Here is a 20,902-nt window from a genome sequence, read left to right as displayed (position 1 = left end):
CGCTGGCCCCGGGATCATGATACGATCTTAAGACTTATAAGTCAAAATTTCAAGTCACTTTAAAATATATATGTCTTACCTAACAAGGTCGAAACACTGCATGACAATGTGAATACGGGGTAAGTTATTCCAAAACAAATTTCAGTTAAAGTAACGGTAAAGAAGTTGAACATACCAAATTTAATGATTGAAATTTTGACTTAAGTATAAGCTCGCTTTGTGATCCCGGAGCCTGGGCAAGGCATAGATCAACAAGTTGGCTTCGACAACATTTAAAGAAGTTGTCTTCATGTACTCCGGGTCTACTATCGAACCTTTGGAAGACCTAAAAGCATTAAAAGTTTTTCACAAACATAAGATTTATAACAATTTCATTTACGTCTGTTAATCTGCATTGTTTACTATAAGCTCTGCATCGAGTTGCTATGTATGACGAGTTCGCATTTCCCGCCAAATATCGGTTGCCATATTTGCACGTCTGCAGAAGGACATTTGGACCGTCGTGCATGGAATGCTGTATTCATTCGCCAGGGTGTCACGCTGACAGTGATATTAAAAAGAGAAATACTTATGTAAAAAATATGGATTTATAAACAATATAGATTATTGTTTTCATATTATCCTTTCAGGGTGGCCGTATTATCGTGGCATTACTCGTTGGCTGTCGAACTTATTTGTTAAGCGGAACCGAATCCGGCGCAGATGACTGATATCATTGACAAGACTTGTCAAAGTCCAGCTGAGGTTACGACCACTCGGCTGCGAAACTATTTCGACTACGTTGATTTCCGTCAATTTAGTTTCGTTGTATCCGTTGAGTAATCAAGGATGAAAGTTTAAGTTGACGTTGTTAACGGGAAAGCATCTGAAAGGCTCCCCGCAATGCTGATAATTAGATCAGACTGACGGGGTTGCGAAGACACTCCGATCCGATCATGCCGTTTTCCTGGGATGCTAACGAGGTTGACTTCAACAAGCTAAAACGCATTTGCTGCTTGTTTGGGGAGCGAAAAGACATTTGTTTGTCGCAGGTAAGAGTGGCACTATTACAGTTCACGATGAGTGCATGTTGTCTCTGCTCTCCACGGTAGCCTTTTCAAGCAGCATTAGGCTTAGCGTAACCGGTTCGTTTTGTGAACCCGTTTCCTGCATGAACACTTCCGGTTGGATTACATTATAGCATATATAGAGCTCTGTCAGTGTTAAAAGGTTGATATAAGATGATTCAGATTTAATTGCAAATCTAAGGTGTTACTTAAAGGCAGGGTTGTCATCAGTTAATTTGGTATTTACCGCTACAGAGCAACTAAACATCACAACGGAGTCGTAGCACCCATCATTACACTAAAATTGCGTCATGAACATCAAACGATCAAGTTCAAAAACTAATTGCTGACATGTAACTCTTGATTTGAGTGGCATGCCAAACAAGACATAATTTTTTGTAATCCAGAAGAATATTTTTGTGCGTGTGTGATTTCCTCAAATAAAAGCGACATCGTCATCTACAACTGTCACTGATAGTTGAACTATTTAAGTACTCACTGCGAAGAAAAAAAAGCACTGAGAAGGTCACATTTTATTTTACTAGACTGTTTTCTGACATTTTCACTCTCCTGACAGCTGAACTGCGACACACAGGCAGAAGGGTACCAGAGTAAAGAGAACTTTTCTGATACTGTGCAGAAGAGTCCTTTTGCACATACGCTCCTCTGGTCCATAAAGGCAAAAATTTGAACCTGGTGGAACCTTTCCCAGCAGTAAGCACGCAAATATAATGTATAACTATTTGTGATAGTCCTAGATTAAGGCATCCCTTTCATTTGAGAAAGTTTTGCAAATAATGCTCTTTGAGAGGGCTGAGTGAGCACACGACAATCACAGACAGCCTGTTCATGATTTGACTTTCTACATCAGTTTATCAAGTTTAATTTGGGGCCTGGCTGGCTTAGATGGTTAAAGCGGTACGACTATCGGAATGATGCCGCAAATAACTTTTTGAGGCATTGCTGACAAAAGTTTTGTAGATTCCTCGTGTTATTATATTAATAACAAACATTGCGTCCGTCTCTTGCTATATGTTTGAAACTTGGGAAAATCTTCTAGCAAACAGATAGTTGTGGGTTTCCATGGGGCTCTGCCTGATTACCTTCCACCATAGTGCTAGTCGCCATTGTATAAGAGAAATATTTTTTAGTACAGCATAAGAACAACCAATCAAATACACCACTTAGTTTGTACCAAACAGGATGGGATTTGATACAGGTCACTTACATTCAAACTTGAATGATCAAGGAGGTCGCATGTTAAAATCCAGTTCTTGCTGTTGCACCTGTGGCTTTAGGATCAAGAGGTTTGTCAAGTGCCTGGCAAAATTGCAGAGATGTATTTTAGGCACACTGGTGTTATCCACTCCTTTTCCAGACCAAGGGCATAGCAGTGAAAAAGACTTGAGCATCATGACATTAAGCACTAGACAATAATTTTATCAATACACATGTGAAACTTTGATACAGGCATAGCTGTGACAGATGTTAGTGTTAGCCAGCTGCCCATCCACCTATACAAGTGGCAAGAAAATCTCCTTTGGCCTTCTACTTTTTACCAGTCATAAACTTTTAGCAGGCCAAATATCTGATGACTTGCAATTTTTTTTAAGATTGATTGCCTAGTTAGGAGAGATTTTAATTCGTTACTGTAATGAAACAATTCTCTGACACGGGGGAATGTTTCTTTTCTGACATTTGTATTTTCAAAGTATTAAAGTTCCAGTCTGGCAGTCAATATATTTGTCACCCTCTCTGAATATTAGCGAAACAGGTTGATTTTTAGAATGAGTTGTCAAGAGCCCCTCTTCACGTTCGGTGTGCCTGTGATCCATGCATTTTGAAAGTTTTTTTGTACGAGATTTGCGCCTTGTATTTCTTGCACAACTTATAGTTTATTTCCATGATGAGGAAACTTCTATTTCGGAGGGCCTTTAAAATTCAGGAAGGGCAAGTTGATTTACAAGTCATCTGATTTTCCACCCGTTTAAAGGGCCTTTCGATTTTCGGCACTTATTTCTACCCCTGGTGTATGATGGCTGTCAGGTTTAGGAATAAAAACTGGAGGAGACTTTTCTGTAATGAATATGGCCTGACCTATTTATATATGTATTTTCAACTATTTCTTAAAGTTTCAAATAAGAAAGAGAACTTGTAGGTAAATTTTACTCTATATATGTAGTTGTTTGGTAATCGTTACAAAAGCTGCAGTTTTTAGAACAAAAGAGTATAATATAGATATCCTATGTTACATTCTGTGTTTTATAGGATATTGGCTTGGGGAGTGGCGTGTTCTTCAACTCTGTGCTGTCAGCAGTGATGGGGAACTTCTAGATATACCAACTTGTGGCCAGTGGCTCTGCCTTTACAGTATGGTTCCTGGTGGACATGAAACAGCCAGTTGGCAACTGAGAATGGGGTTAAATTGCTTTGTGCTCAGCACTTATATGTGGGGAAGATGGATGAAGCAGATGTCTGCCTTTAGTGCTTTCATCTGAAGAATCTGTCTGTCTCAATGAAGTATCCAGAGGGGAGAATGTCTGTCGAGGCCTCCATGCCGATTTCTGTGCAGAGTTGGTTTGGCCATGAGCTTGAGATTCGAGGGATTGACGCTGTCGTCTACACCCGCTACATAATCAGCCTGCTCAAACAGGACCAGGTGGAATTGGACCCAGGAGAGGCAGATGCAGATCATTTATGGGGCAGAAAATATGATCTGCGAAGGATTCGTGGAAAGAAAAGCGAAAGGAAGAAAGGGCAGGGTGCATCAGAAGAAGACCTGAAAAAGAATGCTGCTGTAGAATGCCTGATGGCAATCTCAGATGAGGTGAGATTTTCCTAGCTTTTTCAGGTTCCCTGGTACGTCATTAATTAACACAATTACTCAACTGTATCTTGTCAAATCTATCACGAATATTTGTTTGAGGATAGTGCAATCAGTAACTAACATGCTGATTTTTGTGGATTCATTTAAATAGTAGTCATTCTTTATAATATACAATCATTTTGTTTTTCTTTTTGCAGGCAACTGATATTGAAGATCTTGTGGAAGAACTTTTCACTCGCCTGAAAGAAATAAATGCTCAAAAAGGTATTTTAATGGCAAAGTAATAAATAGTTTCAAGTTTCCTATATTAAAGATATAAAGACCTAAATCCTACAATTTCTACACCAACAATACATCTTCTTAAGTCTACAAAATTTATTTTTAATCATAGGGGTTTAACATTTGAAAAGAGCTCGTGATGTCAACCAACACAGTTTTGTATTTGTTCCACCTAAGTATTCTAAGTTATAAACTTTACTCTGTTAAACTGATAGTTTTGTTTGTTGACAGAAAATTGTGAGCCTCCCATCGATCCATCAAATCAAGAATCTTGCCCAGATGGTTCTGTGACTGCTTCGGCATGTGAAGATCCTGCCGAAAGGTATCAGCACTTTAGGGAGTACAAAGGAAATCTTATGGAATGTGAATAGTGTTTCATCGTATAGCTACAGTTGAGGGATGTGTTAAGTTCATCAGTTCTACCAGTGCTGAGAATGAATAAAATGCTGTATTGTGTACTGGAACTACTTTTATGTTAATCATAAGTCTATGGCTGCTGTCAACAAGTTTATGTATTTTAAAGGCTAAACAGTTTTCATTTATGCATAGAATTTGATTTTCTGGAAAAATTAAATTCCAGAAGACATTTTCACTCCATTAAATTTTGAATTTTGTCAAAATTTTGAAATCACTTGTAGCATTTTATGCATCCAACTGTATTCATCAGCACTGGCAGTATTTTGTCATCATGGCAGTCATCTGCACATACCCTATTTCTTCTAATAATTTTTGGGACACCTGGTCTGCTCATTTTAGCCAATGTATATGTAATAGTAGCAGGAATATTGAGTTTCTTTTTTTTTCTCACTTGGTTAGACCATCTAATGAACAACTTACTCATTTCCTTTTCCAAAATGCTGGTAAAGAAATCTAATATTCTACTTTCAACACTACAAATATCTGTCCATAATATTGTGCCGTAGTGCCATAAATATTGTGATTATGTTATTATGGCCCCTGGTCAATAAACAAATTACATCAACTATATTCCCCGGTGCAGGTAAATCCCAAAATTTTTGGACGAAAACTCCCATTTCCCCAGCAGTATGAATGCAAGGTGCACACATTCCTTGAAAGTGCTTGAAAAATACAATTTCATTTTCAAGTACTTGAAAGTCCTTAAATAAGACAAATACCCCTGGAAACTCCTTTAAAATTTTAGTTTGTCCCGAACTTAAATATTGTCTGCTGACCGCCGAGTCTATATCGAGAGCTCGCAGATAATTTCCCCATTATCAGGCCTCATCTCGGTGAAACAACAACAACATAGTTGTATGGTGATTACTTGACAGAAATCTACAAAGCAAGTTAAGCATCGTTGCAAGTTCACTTACATTATATAATGCTTGAAATCATTTTTGTTCAATAACAAATGAGAATCATGGCATTTTCGGGGATACCTTTCATCATCAATTGTATAAAAAAAATTTATGAAGAGAGATACACATGTAAATGAAGTTACCTCCCATGAAAAATTTAAACTTTTCCACTTAATAAACTATGTTTTTTTGTGATCCGAAGTAAATTATTTCAGAATATGTGCCGTTACATAAAGGTGTACGCCATCTGGTTTTCACCTGTCAGACTGTGTTACTCCAATGTATTGATCATAATGTTGCATTTAAATAAACTGAATTTATAAATTAATTTCGTAACAATTTTTTTGTGACAGAGGAAATTACATTTTACAATAGGGTCTTACAGATAGGTTGAGAAAGGATTGATTTTTTTTCCCAAAAACATAAAACATGCTGCCAAGCATTGGTCCATTATTTTGAGGGCAGTTGTTCTAAATGTAACGTTTGATAAACTCCAGATATAGCTGGAAGAGACTAAACTGATTCTAGCAGCTGCACCAAGTCGTATAAAAACGAAGTACAAAAGGAGACCTACAGGAGTCATGGCCGCTATGGAAGTATGGCTAAAGAAAAATAGTATTTACTACAAAATCTAATGAGTGACTAAAGAGACTACCCAAAAAAACAAATACTGACCCAGAGGAAGCCCTGCATAACGATATATGACACATTATATTTCTTGCGAAAGCAAGCGTACTGTTCAATATACATGCATGCAAATTTAAGAATCTATAATTCAGACTTAAAATATAGTCTATGATTTGCACCATGGTATGTTTAAACTAGCCTTGAAAACGACAAAAAATTCCTTGAAAACCCCTTGAATTTCATTTGCATATACCTGTATGAACCATGGAATGTTATATGTCTGTTGCAGGTATTATGCGGCCTTTCCAGCTCTGCAAGGTCATGGCAGTCAGGCTCAGATTTCCCCATCACAGTGCGATACAAGTGTCTGGAGTAAAAATCCCATTACAAGCCAGCTGAGTGAGCCTTCACACGATACTCAAGATGATGCAAGTGAAACTTGCGGACAGAAAGGATCGTGTGAGGGGAAATCTCAGAGAACATCTCAGAAAACTTTGTCAGGGAAAGAAGGAAACAACATGCACAAGAAATCTGCAGCAGGTAAACCCACAATTAATCTGAAAGCTAACAAACAGGGTCATCATCGGCAAGGAAAATCTAAAAAGGAAAAGGGTCTAAACAGAGCAGCCAGGTTACTGAGTTGGCCACCAGATGTCCCCAAGAAACCAGACAACCAGAGAAATGATTCTGTGCATTTGTATCCTAACCACTCAAAGGCAAGAAGCATGTCACAAACAAGGGTTGGAAATGTGAAGAATGAAGATGTCTGTCCCCATAATCCAATAGCATCCACTCCAAGAGGTAAAAAACAGAGTTTACGGCCAAGTTCCAGACATGTACGTGGCTTTAGTTCTTCTGTCAGCCCAGAGTTGAAGGAGCATGAGTCCTGGTACACTCAACCTCTGGATGGTATTCTCAGTTCCATACCAGACACCAAAGGTCGGCTGTTTAATCGCCATAGTTTGTCCTTATCAGATCAGTTCAGCTCTGGTCTCCCCAGTTCTGTCGAGTCTTCACCACCTGACTCGCCCAATGCCCTCCTGAAAGCGTCAGTGGATGATGTATGGGATATGGGGGATAATGAGCAGTTTTCAGCACGCTTTACAGAGCTCAGCCTGCCAGCATTCTTCATGACTGGCAGTGATATAGACCATGTGATGCCTCAGCAGTTCAGCTGCCTTGAACAAGAGCCTTGGAGTTTCCCCTTTCCTGATACTCCATGTGTACCTGGAATGTCCGAGCCTAAGATTATAACAGGAGCAACTACTACCTCATATGGCTGTCCTTCGGATGATCCTAATCCTGCACAGCTCCAAGATATTAGCCTTGCGGCCAAATCAGATGTAACAGCAGAAATCCATGTTAACCCAATACACTTCCTGGATTCTCTGGAAGAACCTTGTAGTCAGAGCTCTCCATCACAGTACAAGGCCTGGGGATCTCTCCCTCTGGAAATGGATGACTTTGTTCCGAATCTGTCTGATTCCTTTGTTCCTTCACCTTCTGGAAGCTGGACCTCTCGAAAAGATGTCCAAAGGTCGTCCAGCAATGTAACCTCACCTGTTGATGGACAGCCCTATGACCTGGCAAGTGATACAAGCCCAAATTTCTATAGCTTATCGCAACTTAGTTCACCAGGTCTTCTGAAGCCTTTAGCTGAAGAGGCCCTGTTCTGTTTTGGTGATGACTTCAATTGTTTCCTGTCAGAATCCTCCATGAATTTATTTGGGGACTTCAGTTCTAAGCCTAAGCAACTCCCAGTACCACCAACTTACCTGGAAAATTCTGATTTCTGGACATTTACAGCTCCTAAGAAACATGGTGTGTTTTCAGCAATGCTTTTCACAGATCTGACTTCACCAGTGCTCTCACAAGATCACTATTTGGTTTCAAGCCCATGGTACTGGACCCATTTCCTGGATGATGCCAGTTTACAAAAGGTGTGGGACAGCCAGCATCACCTAACTTGTAAAGCGTCTCCATTGGGATCTGCCTCTATGTGGTTTGCAGCAAAAACCTCTGATGAACCTGGTTTGGAAGATAATTATTTACAAAAAGTCTGGAACTCACAACAGTACAGCTGTATAACTTCTCCGCTACATGTTTCCTTGCTTGGCACAATTCCTGAAGACCTACCCCAGCCTTACATTCCGTTCTGGCTTCATGATAATAAACCTGTTCCTGCAGAAATCACTGTAGAAGATCACAGTGACCCACAAGACACTGACCAAAGAGACAGTATGTTACAACCATGCAGTACTTTATGGAAGCATCCGAGAAGTGTGTCCTTGGAAAACCTGTCCAAGACAGTGTGGGAAGGTGGCAGTCTGGAGAACACCACTCAGCTGTCCAAGAGCTTTGAGCTTGTGCCATCTGAGCATTCAGCCTTTGAGGATGTTGTACCAAGAAAGCTGTCTCATGTTCTAAGTGAGCCAATCATGAAGTACTGCCAAACCAGTCCTAGACTGGCAGCTGGGGACTGGGATGAACAAAGTCCAGTGGAGTCAGACGTGGGAGCAGACTCTCAAGAGCATTTGTTTTTTTCCTCAAAAACTCACTTTAGACCCATCCAAACTCCAGAAGGTCAGACCCATGGAGCTTCTCCTAATGAAGGTGTGGAGATGCATCTGAAGGACTTGTTTGGAGGTCACATGGCCACATCCAAAACACCGTATCAGGCTTACATGGGGATGGAGAATCTAGAGGCTTCATTCATTCCCAAGTTCCGAGTCAAGAGAAATAGTGGGAAATATGTACAAACTGGACAGTTTGTTGAAAACATGGAAAATGTAGAGAATAAAGAGGAGGAAGAAAGTGAGGATGTGATTGATGACAAGCTGAACATAGTACTCGAGGTTCTTGGAGATATTGGGGAAAGTTGTGAAGGGGCTGTAGCCTCAGAGTTGGCAGATGGTGGAGCATCTGACACCAGCGATACAGTGTCTGCCCAGTTTTCTGAAGAAGAGTGGAATCTAAGAAGCTTGTGGAAAGATAACTCAGAATTAGAAATCACAGAAAATGAACTTATATTTCAGCCCACCATGCCAAATAAACCTTACCCCATCAGTATATGGAGTACTGGTGAGGACGCTGAAATCCCACCGCTACCTAAGATTGATATGGTCAATCAAGGGTCGTATTGGCCCCCAACAGAAAGCCCAAAGAAGAAGAGTACAAAAGTGGGGTCAGTCCTAATGAAAGCCCTGGTCTCTGATAGTGCTGGATGCTTAAACAGTCCAGCGAGTGAAGACCACGACGATGATCAGAATGTCACACGATTCAAGTTGGACCCTGATGTAAGTCCATGTAATTCCAATTTAGTATGTCAGTCTACATGCAAATTTTATTTCATTACAGTCAGATCTCCTGTTGCAGTTCATTTTCCTGCGTTTTTATATCGGGAACCTCTCATTAAATACAGAAAACATACTCCATGCAAGGTTTCCGCACAACTACAGCAACTTACTTTTACACCTTTTCATTAGCACTGTGACAGTGCGGGATATTGGGAGACAGGATTTGTTTGAGTTATCACATTAGGAATTCACTCAACACCATCACAAGCCAGAAGTTGACAGAAGGGCGAAAGTTGACAGTCTTTCAAATTATACAAGAATTAACAAGAAATGTTTAGCTGCAGTGGTGCCAATGCAGGCGTGTAGGTGTGGCTTTGACCACAATTTGACATCTTTATCACGTCTGCTGGTAGGACTAGCTTGCAGGTAAGCTAAATTCTGTACAGCTTTGTGTACGGAGAGCCCTGCAGTTTAAAAACAGATATTTGAGTTGACACTCCACATGCGTAAAGGTACTGGGTTATCACGCTTAATGTCCAGGGTTTTCTCCCAAATTCAATAAACCTGTTGAGAAGTGCATGTACTAAAATCATTATGATTAAAACTGAGGTAAACCTGAACTGTTGGTGGTAGGAGCATAGACTAACTGCTCATTAAAGTGTAAACTTGTTTATTATATTGTTGTACTGGCAATATTATCCGCCTGACCACCCCTGATGCTCTCCTGCAGCACTCAGTCAGTAACAACCACAATCAACGCAGTGAGCCCTGGAATACACTTTCTGAGCCCCAGGGCGAAACTTTAGGTCATTTACTATAAGCACTTTTTTCCTAACAAGTAATAAGAATTAAAAAAAATTGGTATGCTAATGCAGAACATTAGACTAGCTTTCTTAGTCCTAGGTCAGAAGATCCAACAAAATTTTGCAGACAATAACTGGACATCACAGCCCTGAGAAAGGAATGGTTTATTAACTAGAAGGTCGATATTTGCGTGTAATTTTTCACCAAAGTTTGATTTGTACATACCTGGTAGGTACAGGTGACAAGAATGAACTGGAAAATTTTGATGCCACTGTAAGGAAAGTTTGATTTTTTATGAAAGCTTTCCATTTTATTTAGAATAACCATTAACTGTGTTCACTGGTGTGTCATTTCTCTTCTTAGCTGCTGAACTGGACAGAGTTTGCCCCTCTACCAGATCAAGCCGTGTATTCTTCGGAGCTGGAGCATAAATGGCTGAACTCAGAAGATAACACAAGTGATGTTTCTTCTGCAGACAACAGAACCAAAAAAAGTAAGTTATTTTGTTCTGCAGATGCTTCAGACATTAGGAACAGAAAGTTATGTTTACAGTTGATTTCAAAGGCATATACACATACATGTACTTAAAATAGAAAGACAACTCCAAATATTGAATTCACACAATTAGTCCCTGTATTTCAGTCCCTGTATTTTCAGAAATAGTGACCGAAATATAGGCTGATAATATGACTTCAATATTCAGTGTTACTTTCTTCCTATTTTATGCAAAATTGATCTGTGAAACCACTGGATACATATACTTGGGTAGTATATGTCTTTTTACCTCAAAGAATGATTTGACAAGACTTCGTTGTTTGAGTCCTTTAGGTCTTGTGATTTAATCCAGCTCCCACTTAGTCTAGTTGAGGGGTGATGTTCGAGATGATTGGTTCTCTGTTTGTGAAGCCTTGAAAGACAGTAATTGGTCGACGATGCTCATCTAGCTGATAGTGAAGTCTAACAGTCATTTATATGGTGGGCAAAAATTCATCAGTAGATTGCCATAAGCACTCCAGATTTCTCCACACAAAAAGCTGACTGCCAAGTGAAAAATGAAAAATTCTAGAGTATGGAATTAAACAAAAAGTAAACAAAGCAGTAAATGCTAAATTACTGGCAAGGTGTGCTGCCTGTGTGGGGAAAACCTTGCCCCAGGGTCAGATAGAGCCTTCTAATTTGGGCACCCTTTCAGCTGGGGCCGCTGGCTCCAGTGGGTCCAGGGCAGTGCCCTATTGGGGGGCTTGGGAGGGGGCAAAGCCCCCCCGAAGAAAAGGAGCGTAAAATTCTGAATGACACAGTGGAAGTAAACAAGTATTCTGTACCTGTTTATCTAGGTCTCATGGGCGTTTTGGGCGTTAGGGGGTATTTCTTAACTTGGGCGCTGGTATCCGACATGAAGATCGTTCTGTATCTGATCCTGTGCCCTAAAATACTCTTAAAAATAGAATGATGTTTATTCTACTCACATGAGCAGTATGCTTCCCTGCTGTATGTTCAAGGCCGTGTGCAAATATACATATGGAATAGAAATGACCTTTCAAACAACATCAGGTGTGTCCTGCAACATGTGTTTACTTCCACGAATAACATTAGTTCATCCTGTTTATTTCTAGAAATAAAAGAATTAAAGTTTGTTTACGTGTTGGGTTTGCTTTATGATTTATATAAAGGCGAACTATTAGTATTTCCTTAGTGAAAAAAGTGTTTCTTCACTCAGTTTATATACATATCGCGTTTTGTTTTACGTTTTTTTGATTTTTTTAAACCCAGATGTCAGAGCTTGGAAAAAGAAATGTTTGTTTTATTTTTTGGTGTAGAATAGACTTTATCACCTTTGTCTTGTTTCCTGGTACCTTGTCGTGTAAGGGGATACCGTTGAACCTTGTTCCATACCAAGTCAGGTCCCTTGAACAAGTACATGTACCTTTCTCAAATACTCTAATAGAATGATAAATAAATGTTTATTCTACTCACATGAGCAGTGACATGTACCTGTCTGAATTCCTGCCATTTTCCATTTAGAACGGAGCTGGAAGCCGTGCAGTTTCTTTCTTGAGGGTCACTGTAGACGATCTGACTGTAAATTTGCACATGACATGTCCAGTATCACCTGTCGTTTTTGGGAAGATGGTGACTGCTTTAAAGGCAGTACGTGTCCATTTTTACATGGTTATCCAAGGTGAGAATATACATAATTTAACAGTACTAGCCTTATCATTTCTTTTATTTACTTATAAACAAGAGCATCATTTACTTAAATATATTCCAGTTTAAACTAGAATAAGAGTGTCAAGAACTATCCAAAGATGTGTGTAAGGATACATGTTATGACAGGCTTCCCTAAGTAAACAATGATGTAGAATTAATTGATTTGAGACAAGAAGGTGCTTTCTTCCACAGTAAAGGACACTTCATTTTTGTTTTGGATCATGTATAGGGTAGAATTTGTCTAGAAATTGTAGTTTACATTTTTTTTTTGTTGGGTATTAATTTCCTTTAAGCATTTTTTATGATAGCTTTTATTCTTAGAAGAAAGGATGCCATGGCCTGCAGCCGGTTGTATGAAGCATACTTAGTGCTAACTAGCCCTTAGCTAAGTGCACTTTACATCTCTACAACATGCGTCGTCATGGTATTCACGGGCAAAGTTAGCTAAGTGAGCTTCATGAAACCGGCCCCAGGTAACATCAGTATGGCTCATGGATGCAGCATGGTAGTAATAAAATACTGCAGTTGACTCTTTGGGGTACAGTGGAAAGTATTAGCCTTTCAACAATGCTGTCTTCCTCTCATAACCTGAATGTTTATAAGTGACTTACAAATAAGGTAAACTGAGCAATTTTGTTTTGTTGATTTTTGTTAAGGTAGTATTTGTATGCCTATTGACATCAGTAAAGATGTACTGTATTTGACCTAAAATTTTGTTCAAAAAAGGTGTTGAGAATTCTTCAGAAGAGACTGATATCCTCCTGCGGGAAAATTTGAAGTTTCAGCACCAAAAAATAATACATTGTATAATTTGTTTTATGATCTTTATCTGCCTCAAATAATATACATTTTGGGCAAATTTTTAGAACAAACACCATATTTCTGAAATGTTGCCTAGAAACTAATTTTTTACATGGAATAGCACGTCATGGTGATAGTGAGATACTTGTAGCAGTTTCACTTTGTCTATCCATCCGTTCATCTCTTTGTTCATCCATCTGTGTGAAAAACTTTGATGATAACACAAATCAAACTCTTACAGATGAAGATTTCTCATTGAGTGTGACCCCTTTGGTGGCCTTATGGTTAGAGCAGGTCTCCCTGGATTTGATGACCATAATTTACCAAATGTATGACTTCGGTATATGTACTGGTATTGAGCTGAAGTACCTGCTACAGGCAAGCTCTTCGGTATTTTTGCTGCCAGATCTGAACTAATGTTGAAACTACTTTCTGCCTTCAAAAGTAACCAAGTGGTACTTGCAGATTACTATTTTAGACTTTTGCTCATGAGAAGCTCTTTAATCTGCGAATGAGATTGTATGTCACTCACTTTTTAAGTAACCCACAAAATCTTGCCAGTGTCATGAAAAGTGTTAATTTGTCTTTATATTATTTTAGTGATGAGGTGGACACTAAACCGTCAGCGACCAGAAACATCTCCTCTGAGACGAAAAGTGGGGATTTCCCAAGTCCCTCAAAATCAATAGTAAGTTCTTAACCTGTATTTAACGTAAAGTTTGCTATGTAAAAATGCAGCCTCAGAAGCACATGAAGACTTCAGAATGATATTTTTGATGCAAAAAAAAAAAAAACTTTAAGTTTCTCTGACAAGACATAAATCCAACTTTACCAACTTCTAGTGGCCATATAAGCTGGATGAATCAGTTAGAATCAAGCAAAATGTTTCTTTTGAAAAGTGGTAAACTACAGGGGTAATATAGTATATGTGCAGTAAATCACGTAGAGTTGAGCCAAAGATTTTAAAAAGTGTATCCTGTGATTCCTGGTATTTGGTTGTTTCTTGGTAATTGGCCACAGCTGGGGATCTGAGGAGTGTGTCCACAAGATTGTACATGCCTGTGAGGAGACCAGTAACACTGAGCAGTACACTTCACTGAGCATGCATCTGTTAGCTCTAGTAGAATCACTGCACAGCTACTGTATGGTTTGCCGAATGGGTTGTGCCAAAATGCTTCAGTGAGGTCTTTCAAAACATCACCGAACAACGAATATGTGTCTAAAGTAAATAAATACCCATATGCGGTTTAGAAACTAATTTACAGATACTACACTTCACTGCTCCGATTCCACCGCAGTTAGTTCCAGCTTTACAGGTTTGCCCTTGTTGGAGGAAGAAAATCCATTTTCATGCAGTTTGCCTGAATCAGAACTCATGATTACACCTTACCAGTGTAGGCCTTGATGACCTAACAATAGCACTCATTATATGGAAATTATAGGGGAGTAGGTGCCAGACTATAACCTATTGAGTATTCAGATATAAATGGCTGAGTTGTATTGGTATGATGGCTAATCTCAGCCATTTGCACAGCTCTGGGTGTATTCTTTGAAATTTCAACATAGTTTTGGAGACCCCTCAATCACAGCAGAGTCCGATCCGACCACCTGATATTTTGGCAATTGTTTTTAATTCTAATCGCTTTAAATGGGTTACATGTGCTGCGTAGACCACTGAAATACATGATTACATGGCTTTACTGAAATGGTTTAGCAGCAAAATCCAAAGCGGTCTCATGAAAATTACTGTACATACATTTCACTGGGCACGTGGCTGTATGTACATGTAAATTAATTGACGTCCGTCTTCTAGTCTAGATTCGGTGGGAGACTTCACATTTGTGACTATCCCAAGGGGTGGGTCAGTGAAAGTAAATGCCTCTAATTGGTCAGTGTTGGAATTACCTGTAGATGTTTATGCGCACATGACTTTGTGTTCTTAGTCCTGTGCATGGCAATCGGCTGTCACAACAATGGGAGGACAAGGCTAGAACAAGTGGTATATCTAGTTTCGAAAATTTTGCCAAAATGTATTTTCTGTGTTGAACTGGAGGTACCCGATTTGATGAGGCGGGAAAAATAGAATTCTTGTGAAATGGGGGGAGAGTTCTGATTGTAACGAAATAATGTGTGTGAGACTTGGCAAACTCATATTCTATTTTGCAAGAGCTTGATCAGGGTGAGCACAGTCGTTGAAACTCCTTGAAAGTGCTTGAAAAATACAATTTCATTTTCAAATACTTGAAAGTTCTTAAAAAGACAAGTACTCCTGGAAACTCCTTGAAAATCTTAGTTTGTCCCGAACTTAAATATTGTCTGTTGACCGCCGAGTCTGTATATATGGAGTATATCTGATAATTCTCCCATAATCAGGGCTTCCGCTCGCACTAGCCATTGTCGCAAATTTAGAGCAATTTTTTGAAATGGCAATACAATTTGGAGAAATGCAAATGTTTTTGGCGACAAATTTATTTACGTAAGAAAAAATACAAATGTCATACAGAATCTACCATGAGAGTTTTCTGGGGTTTTTAGCACATTTTCACAATTTTTTTTGAGAATCATGGCATTTTGTGGGATGCCTTTCATGGCCAATTGGGAAAAAAAAAAATTATCAAGGGAAATAAATCAAGATAGAGTTACACCTGTAAATGAAATTACCTCCCATTAAAAATTTAAACTTTTCCACTTAATAAACTATTTTTTGGGGATCCGAAGTAAATTATATGTTTCTTAATATGTGCCGTTACATAAATGTGTACGCCGTCTGGTTTTCTCGTGTCAGACTGTGTTACTCCATTGTACTGATCATAATGTTGCATTTTATTAAAACTGAATTTGCAAATTAATTTCGTAACAAATTTTTCTGATAGAGGAAATTACATTTTACTAGAATCCTACAGATAGGTTGAGAAAGGATTGATTTTTTTCCCACAAAAAACAAAAACGTGCTGCCAAGCATTGGTTCATTATTTTGAGGGGAGTTGTTCTAAATGTAACTTTTGATAAACTCCAGCTATAGCTGGAAGAGATCAAACTGATTCTAGCAGCTGCAACAAGGCAGTTAAAAATGAATTACAGAAGGAGACCTACAAGAGTCATGGCCGCTAAAGAAGTATGGCTAAAGAAAAATAGTATTTACTACAAATTCTGATGAGTGGCTAAAGTGACTTGCGAAAAAAAATGCTAAAAATACTGTCCCAGAGAAAGCCCTGCATAATGATGTATGGCGTTCATTTTTTTTTTTGACTGAGCCAAAGCCGGGTCAAAGAATGTGTCGCACTACAGAAGTGAAGGGCAGATATTTCTTGCAAAAGCAAGCATACTATTCAATATACATGCATGCATATTAAAGCATCTGTAATTCAGACTTAAAATATAGTCCATAATTTGCAAAATAATCTATAATCTGAAGAATTAAGCATTCACCCATTTAATTGAGGCCAGCAAGTGTAACCCGCAAATTTAGCCTGTCAGCCTGAGGAATAATACGTCAAGGAGCATGTTTAGCGTGGACATTTTTGGATTATACAGGTTTGTTCACTCTAATTCATGTGTAAAAACGAAGGTGTGACTGGTCTGGAAATCTTTAAGCATCACTGTCAAGTACTGTTGTTGAACCCATATGGTGTGGATTAGCAGCCAAGCCTTCAAACAGTTTAATGTGAGAGTTGCTAATATATCATATGTTATGTCACCTCCAACTCAGACTGTGTGGAAGTAACCGACGGGGGAATTTTTGGATCAATTTCCGCAAGTTGTTGGGTAAAAAAAAAAAAAATTTTTTTGACAACCGACGGACTCTTGAGAATAAGTCACAGGCTTTTAAGCGCAATCAACAACGTTTCAGTAAGAGTCTAGATGGACTAGTTGGTCTATAAACACTCCTCTCTCAGTCCATGCCTGGGAGTTTGCTCCATGTGGCGAGGGCCAGAAGCCAGACTGTCACTGGAGATTACTGCACAGCTGGAGGCTCTTCCGTGTCTTCTCTTCGGGCTACTCAAATTGGCTAAACTTTACGGTCTGAAATTTTCGGCTAAACTCTATGTGATTTATGGTACATGTATACTCAACTCAATACCCATTGGGGTGGTCAGTAATCAGTTTGCTTCTTGTCAACATATAAAAATTCCCATTTGAGTTTTCAAAGACAGTTATGGTACCCAGATTTTCAGGATGCGTGTTTCGCATTCAAGACAGAAAATACATGGTTTATTTATTATAAAGACCTGATGTGCATGGTTTTTGTTACTGCTGGCTTGTGCAGTATTATTCACGGCATAACCTGCTAATCTAAAACTCACACAAGAGGTAACCAGTTGCTACTGCTTGTGAATGTCTTGTGAATGACAACCTCTGCTTTTGTTTATTAAATTTGTTTGTGTTTACGTAGATGCCATCAGATGAGACAGCAAACACTAGTTTATTAAAAGCTGTGAAGAGAGCGGCTATAATCAAGAAGGGTTGGAGTGGATCTGGAAACTTGAGAGGAACTTCAAAAGAGATTGAGAAAGATGAAAGAGAATTCATTCCAAGGAAAAATTGATTGGAGCAAGACATTGTTACTGGTTATACGTTGCAGGAGTTGTATTAATATTATACCATAGGAGTGCAGTATGTCCATGGTAAAAGTGTTCTGTGATTTATTATGATTTAAACATGTTGTATTATAAGGTAGATTAGTGCGGACATGCGGTCATTTTGTCCAGGCTCCTCAACCAATTATAGCTGGGCTCACATTGACTGCTTTGAGGTATGAATTTAAGTTGGTATAGTACATGTACATGAATACTTTGATAAAGATTGTTCTGTATTACAAGCACAGTGTAACTTACATTAGTGCATGTATGTGTGCCGTCATCATTTTGTATTTTGCTGTCCAGGGTGTTTTGGCCACCTGATGGCTGTTTATCTTTGCCTGACAGCAAATATAGGCTTATGTTTTTGTACAGAATATAACTTAGGTGTTTTGAAGGGATAGTTTTAATATTTGTTGTATGCATATAGATGAGGTGATGTATTGAAACCTGCTGCCTCCCAATGTAATATGTCGTCATGACAAAAACCAGATGGACATTTGCGTTCTGTTACACCCGACATTGGTGTGAAACTAGAAAGACAGAGTGAGCAGTTATAATCTGGTCTTGTAGATATATATTCATGTGAAAGTGCAGTTGTCCATTTTGGGGATTCCATGGCAACGATATGACCAGTGTAGCATATTCTCTTTGCACAGAGTATGTCTGTCAGTATCTCTCGATGTTGCCATCTTATTTAGTACAAGCTTGTCTCTGGTTAATGCCAGTGTTGAGCAACATCCAGGAATATTACTGATGTGCTGGTTTAATTATCTGTTGTCAACCATGTCAACATAATATTTACAAGCTTTGCCAACTTAAATAACCTTTCATACTTGTGCTTGTATTCATCGCAGGATTTCTTAAACTTTGTAAGGTTTTACTTTAGATCTGTCTATTGGGTCGAACTAGCAGACTATTCAGAAGGTTCAGGTTCAAACCCAGCTTGTATTGGTGATTAGCCTTACAGTGTCGAGAGGCTTAAGAGGATGGCTTGGACGACAGTTAATAAAGCTTATTTCATATGCGGAAACCTTTCAATTTGAAGACAGAAGTGAATGTTGTAAGACCTTTGCATGGCATTGTTTTCACAGATATAATTGGCTGAGGAGGAAGTACATGTACCATTTGTTTGAGCATGTACTGAAAAGCAATAAGTCCTAGAATTGCATATGTTCTGGAAGATTCAAAGGACAAGAGTTCATGTACTTGTAATGTAGATGTAAATGTTTGAATTGTTTAACTAAAGATGTTAGTCATTTGTGTTCTACTGTCCAATATTGTTAAGGTCGTTGGTATGTAAATCCCCAATATTTATATGGGGAAAGGCCTACACTTGGTGAGCAATTGTTAAACATACTAACTGTTGGTTGCAATGTAATTAAAATAATATTGTTTGTAAGCCACTATTCTGTAAACATTAGTTGAACATTCTTTTACACCCTGCTCTGTCAATTGACATTCTGACGTACCTGGTGGCTTGTAGTGGTCTGACATATTTTATCTGTGAGAAGAGAGGACTATTACTATTGACCAATTCATTCATGTCTTTCAACATAATTTTGTTTGATAGATGATGAATCCACCATTAGACTCACTGCAGTCTCAACCAGAGCAGTGTGTCTCTGATCGAAGTAGTATAAGTATGTTTAGTGTAGGGAAAATCATCTTTGGTATAGTGACTTACATACAATGTCGTTTTAATTAGTTTGCTGTTGTTTGATGTCAGCACATGTTACAGGTCATTTAGCATATATTTAGGTGTGATGTGTGAGAAAAAATGGATATTTCATAACACCTGGTAAAATTTACCAGTGTAGATGTAACTAGTTTTTGGAAAGTGTAGTAAACTTCAGTGTAGAGCTATTGGGCTCTAAACAAGATCTCTGATGTTGAGACTACCAATATCTAGCCTAGATATTGAAACTGTATTGGGTCTGGGCAGAGATTGTGGAGTCCCACAAGACTAATATTACAAGTAATAATGTTTTGTTGTAGTAGTAGAGAGTTACTTGTTATCTGTATTGAGGAAGTTGCATTTGTATACAGTGATAACACTGTCATGATCAGTTTTCCAAAGCTGGTTTGCTAAACTTACAGTAAAGCATATCACCCTTTTTTTTTCCCACAACACTACATGTTGTACTCCTAGTTTATGTGTAGATACCAAAGACAAGAAACAATAATTAAAGTTTTCTTCCAGTATGATACACTGTAACAGGTGCAGTTGAAACTGTGACTTTGCTACTGTTTAATTGTATGTTTTATGACCGCAGCGAAGTGGCAGATTTCAGCTTGCTGAAGATTCTGATAACTTGAGTCTAAAAATAGTTATAAATGTAACAAGACATCCAACTTTAAGGTTTTTTTTTTTTTTCCCCACTAGAATTCAGCAGCACAACTAAACCGTTCCCAAAAGTTTTTAGTGTTGTTTGCGTGGTTTGCGTAGATAGTGTTCAGATCTAGGAATCCAACAATACTATGCAATTCATCAGAATCCAAAGCCCACAGTTTTGGCCGAGAGCAAACAATGTTGAAATATCAAATGCATAAAATGAGCAATTGAGCTGCTATTCACTAATATATTTGCCTGGTCCTGTGTGTCGGGTTACCTGTATTTTTTTTTTTTTTTTTCTTTTTCTTGCGTCGTGCTCTTGTATGTCTGTGTTTGAAGTGATTAGTATTACATGTGCATTAAAAAGCATAGCAAATCTGACCAGTATGCAACTTGTGTGTTGTAGACATGTGCTGGGATTTGTATGTATGTATGTAAATTAGTATGTAAGTGTTGCACTGTAGATGTAAGTAGTTTTTGGAAAGTGTAGTCTGACAGATCATTGTTCATCTCCTGATATGCTTGAAATTGACAAGGTGTTGTAAAGATACGTCACATTTTAGCTGTCGCAAGCATACTGGTCTGTCAGTGGACGTTCTATTTTTTAACATAGGGACCTGAGTGGAAGACAACCTTGACACCAACTACTTGCTGGATGTTTATTTCACTAATGTCTTTGTGGTTAATAACGTATCACCAAGCTTCTCTGGAGGAATGTGATTTGGATAGGTTAAGGTTAATGGTTAATAGGAGCCTTTGAGAAGCGTAAAGGCTAAAACTGTT

At 38.6% G+C, this 20,902-nt stretch overlaps 1 protein-coding gene across 1 annotated transcript; it reads left to right on the top strand.

The window, feature by feature from the left end:
• The first annotated feature begins 728 nt into the window (after positions 1-728).
• LOC135466362 (uncharacterized) lies at positions 729-20,418 on the top strand. The gene is made up of 9 exons (XM_064743797.1): positions 729-1,031; positions 3,315-3,873; positions 4,071-4,137; positions 4,384-4,474; positions 6,388-9,394; positions 10,562-10,691; positions 12,221-12,377; positions 13,808-13,895; positions 17,601-20,418. The coding sequence occupies exons 2-9, from the start codon at positions 3,562-3,564 to the stop codon at positions 17,751-17,753; spliced, it is 4,005 nt and encodes a 1,334-aa protein (XP_064599867.1). The 5' UTR covers positions 729-1,031; positions 3,315-3,561; the 3' UTR covers positions 17,754-20,418.
• Positions 20,419-20,902: the final 484 nt, after the last annotated feature.

The sequence above is a fragment of the Liolophura sinensis genome, chromosome 6 (genome assembly GCF_032854445.1).
Source record: "Liolophura sinensis isolate JHLJ2023 chromosome 6, CUHK_Ljap_v2, whole genome shotgun sequence".
Classification (NCBI taxonomy): domain Eukaryota; kingdom Metazoa; phylum Mollusca; class Polyplacophora; order Chitonida; family Chitonidae; genus Liolophura; species Liolophura sinensis.
The sequence above is the reverse complement of the archived record's forward strand: the minus strand, read 5'-3'. Positions and strand labels throughout refer to the sequence as shown.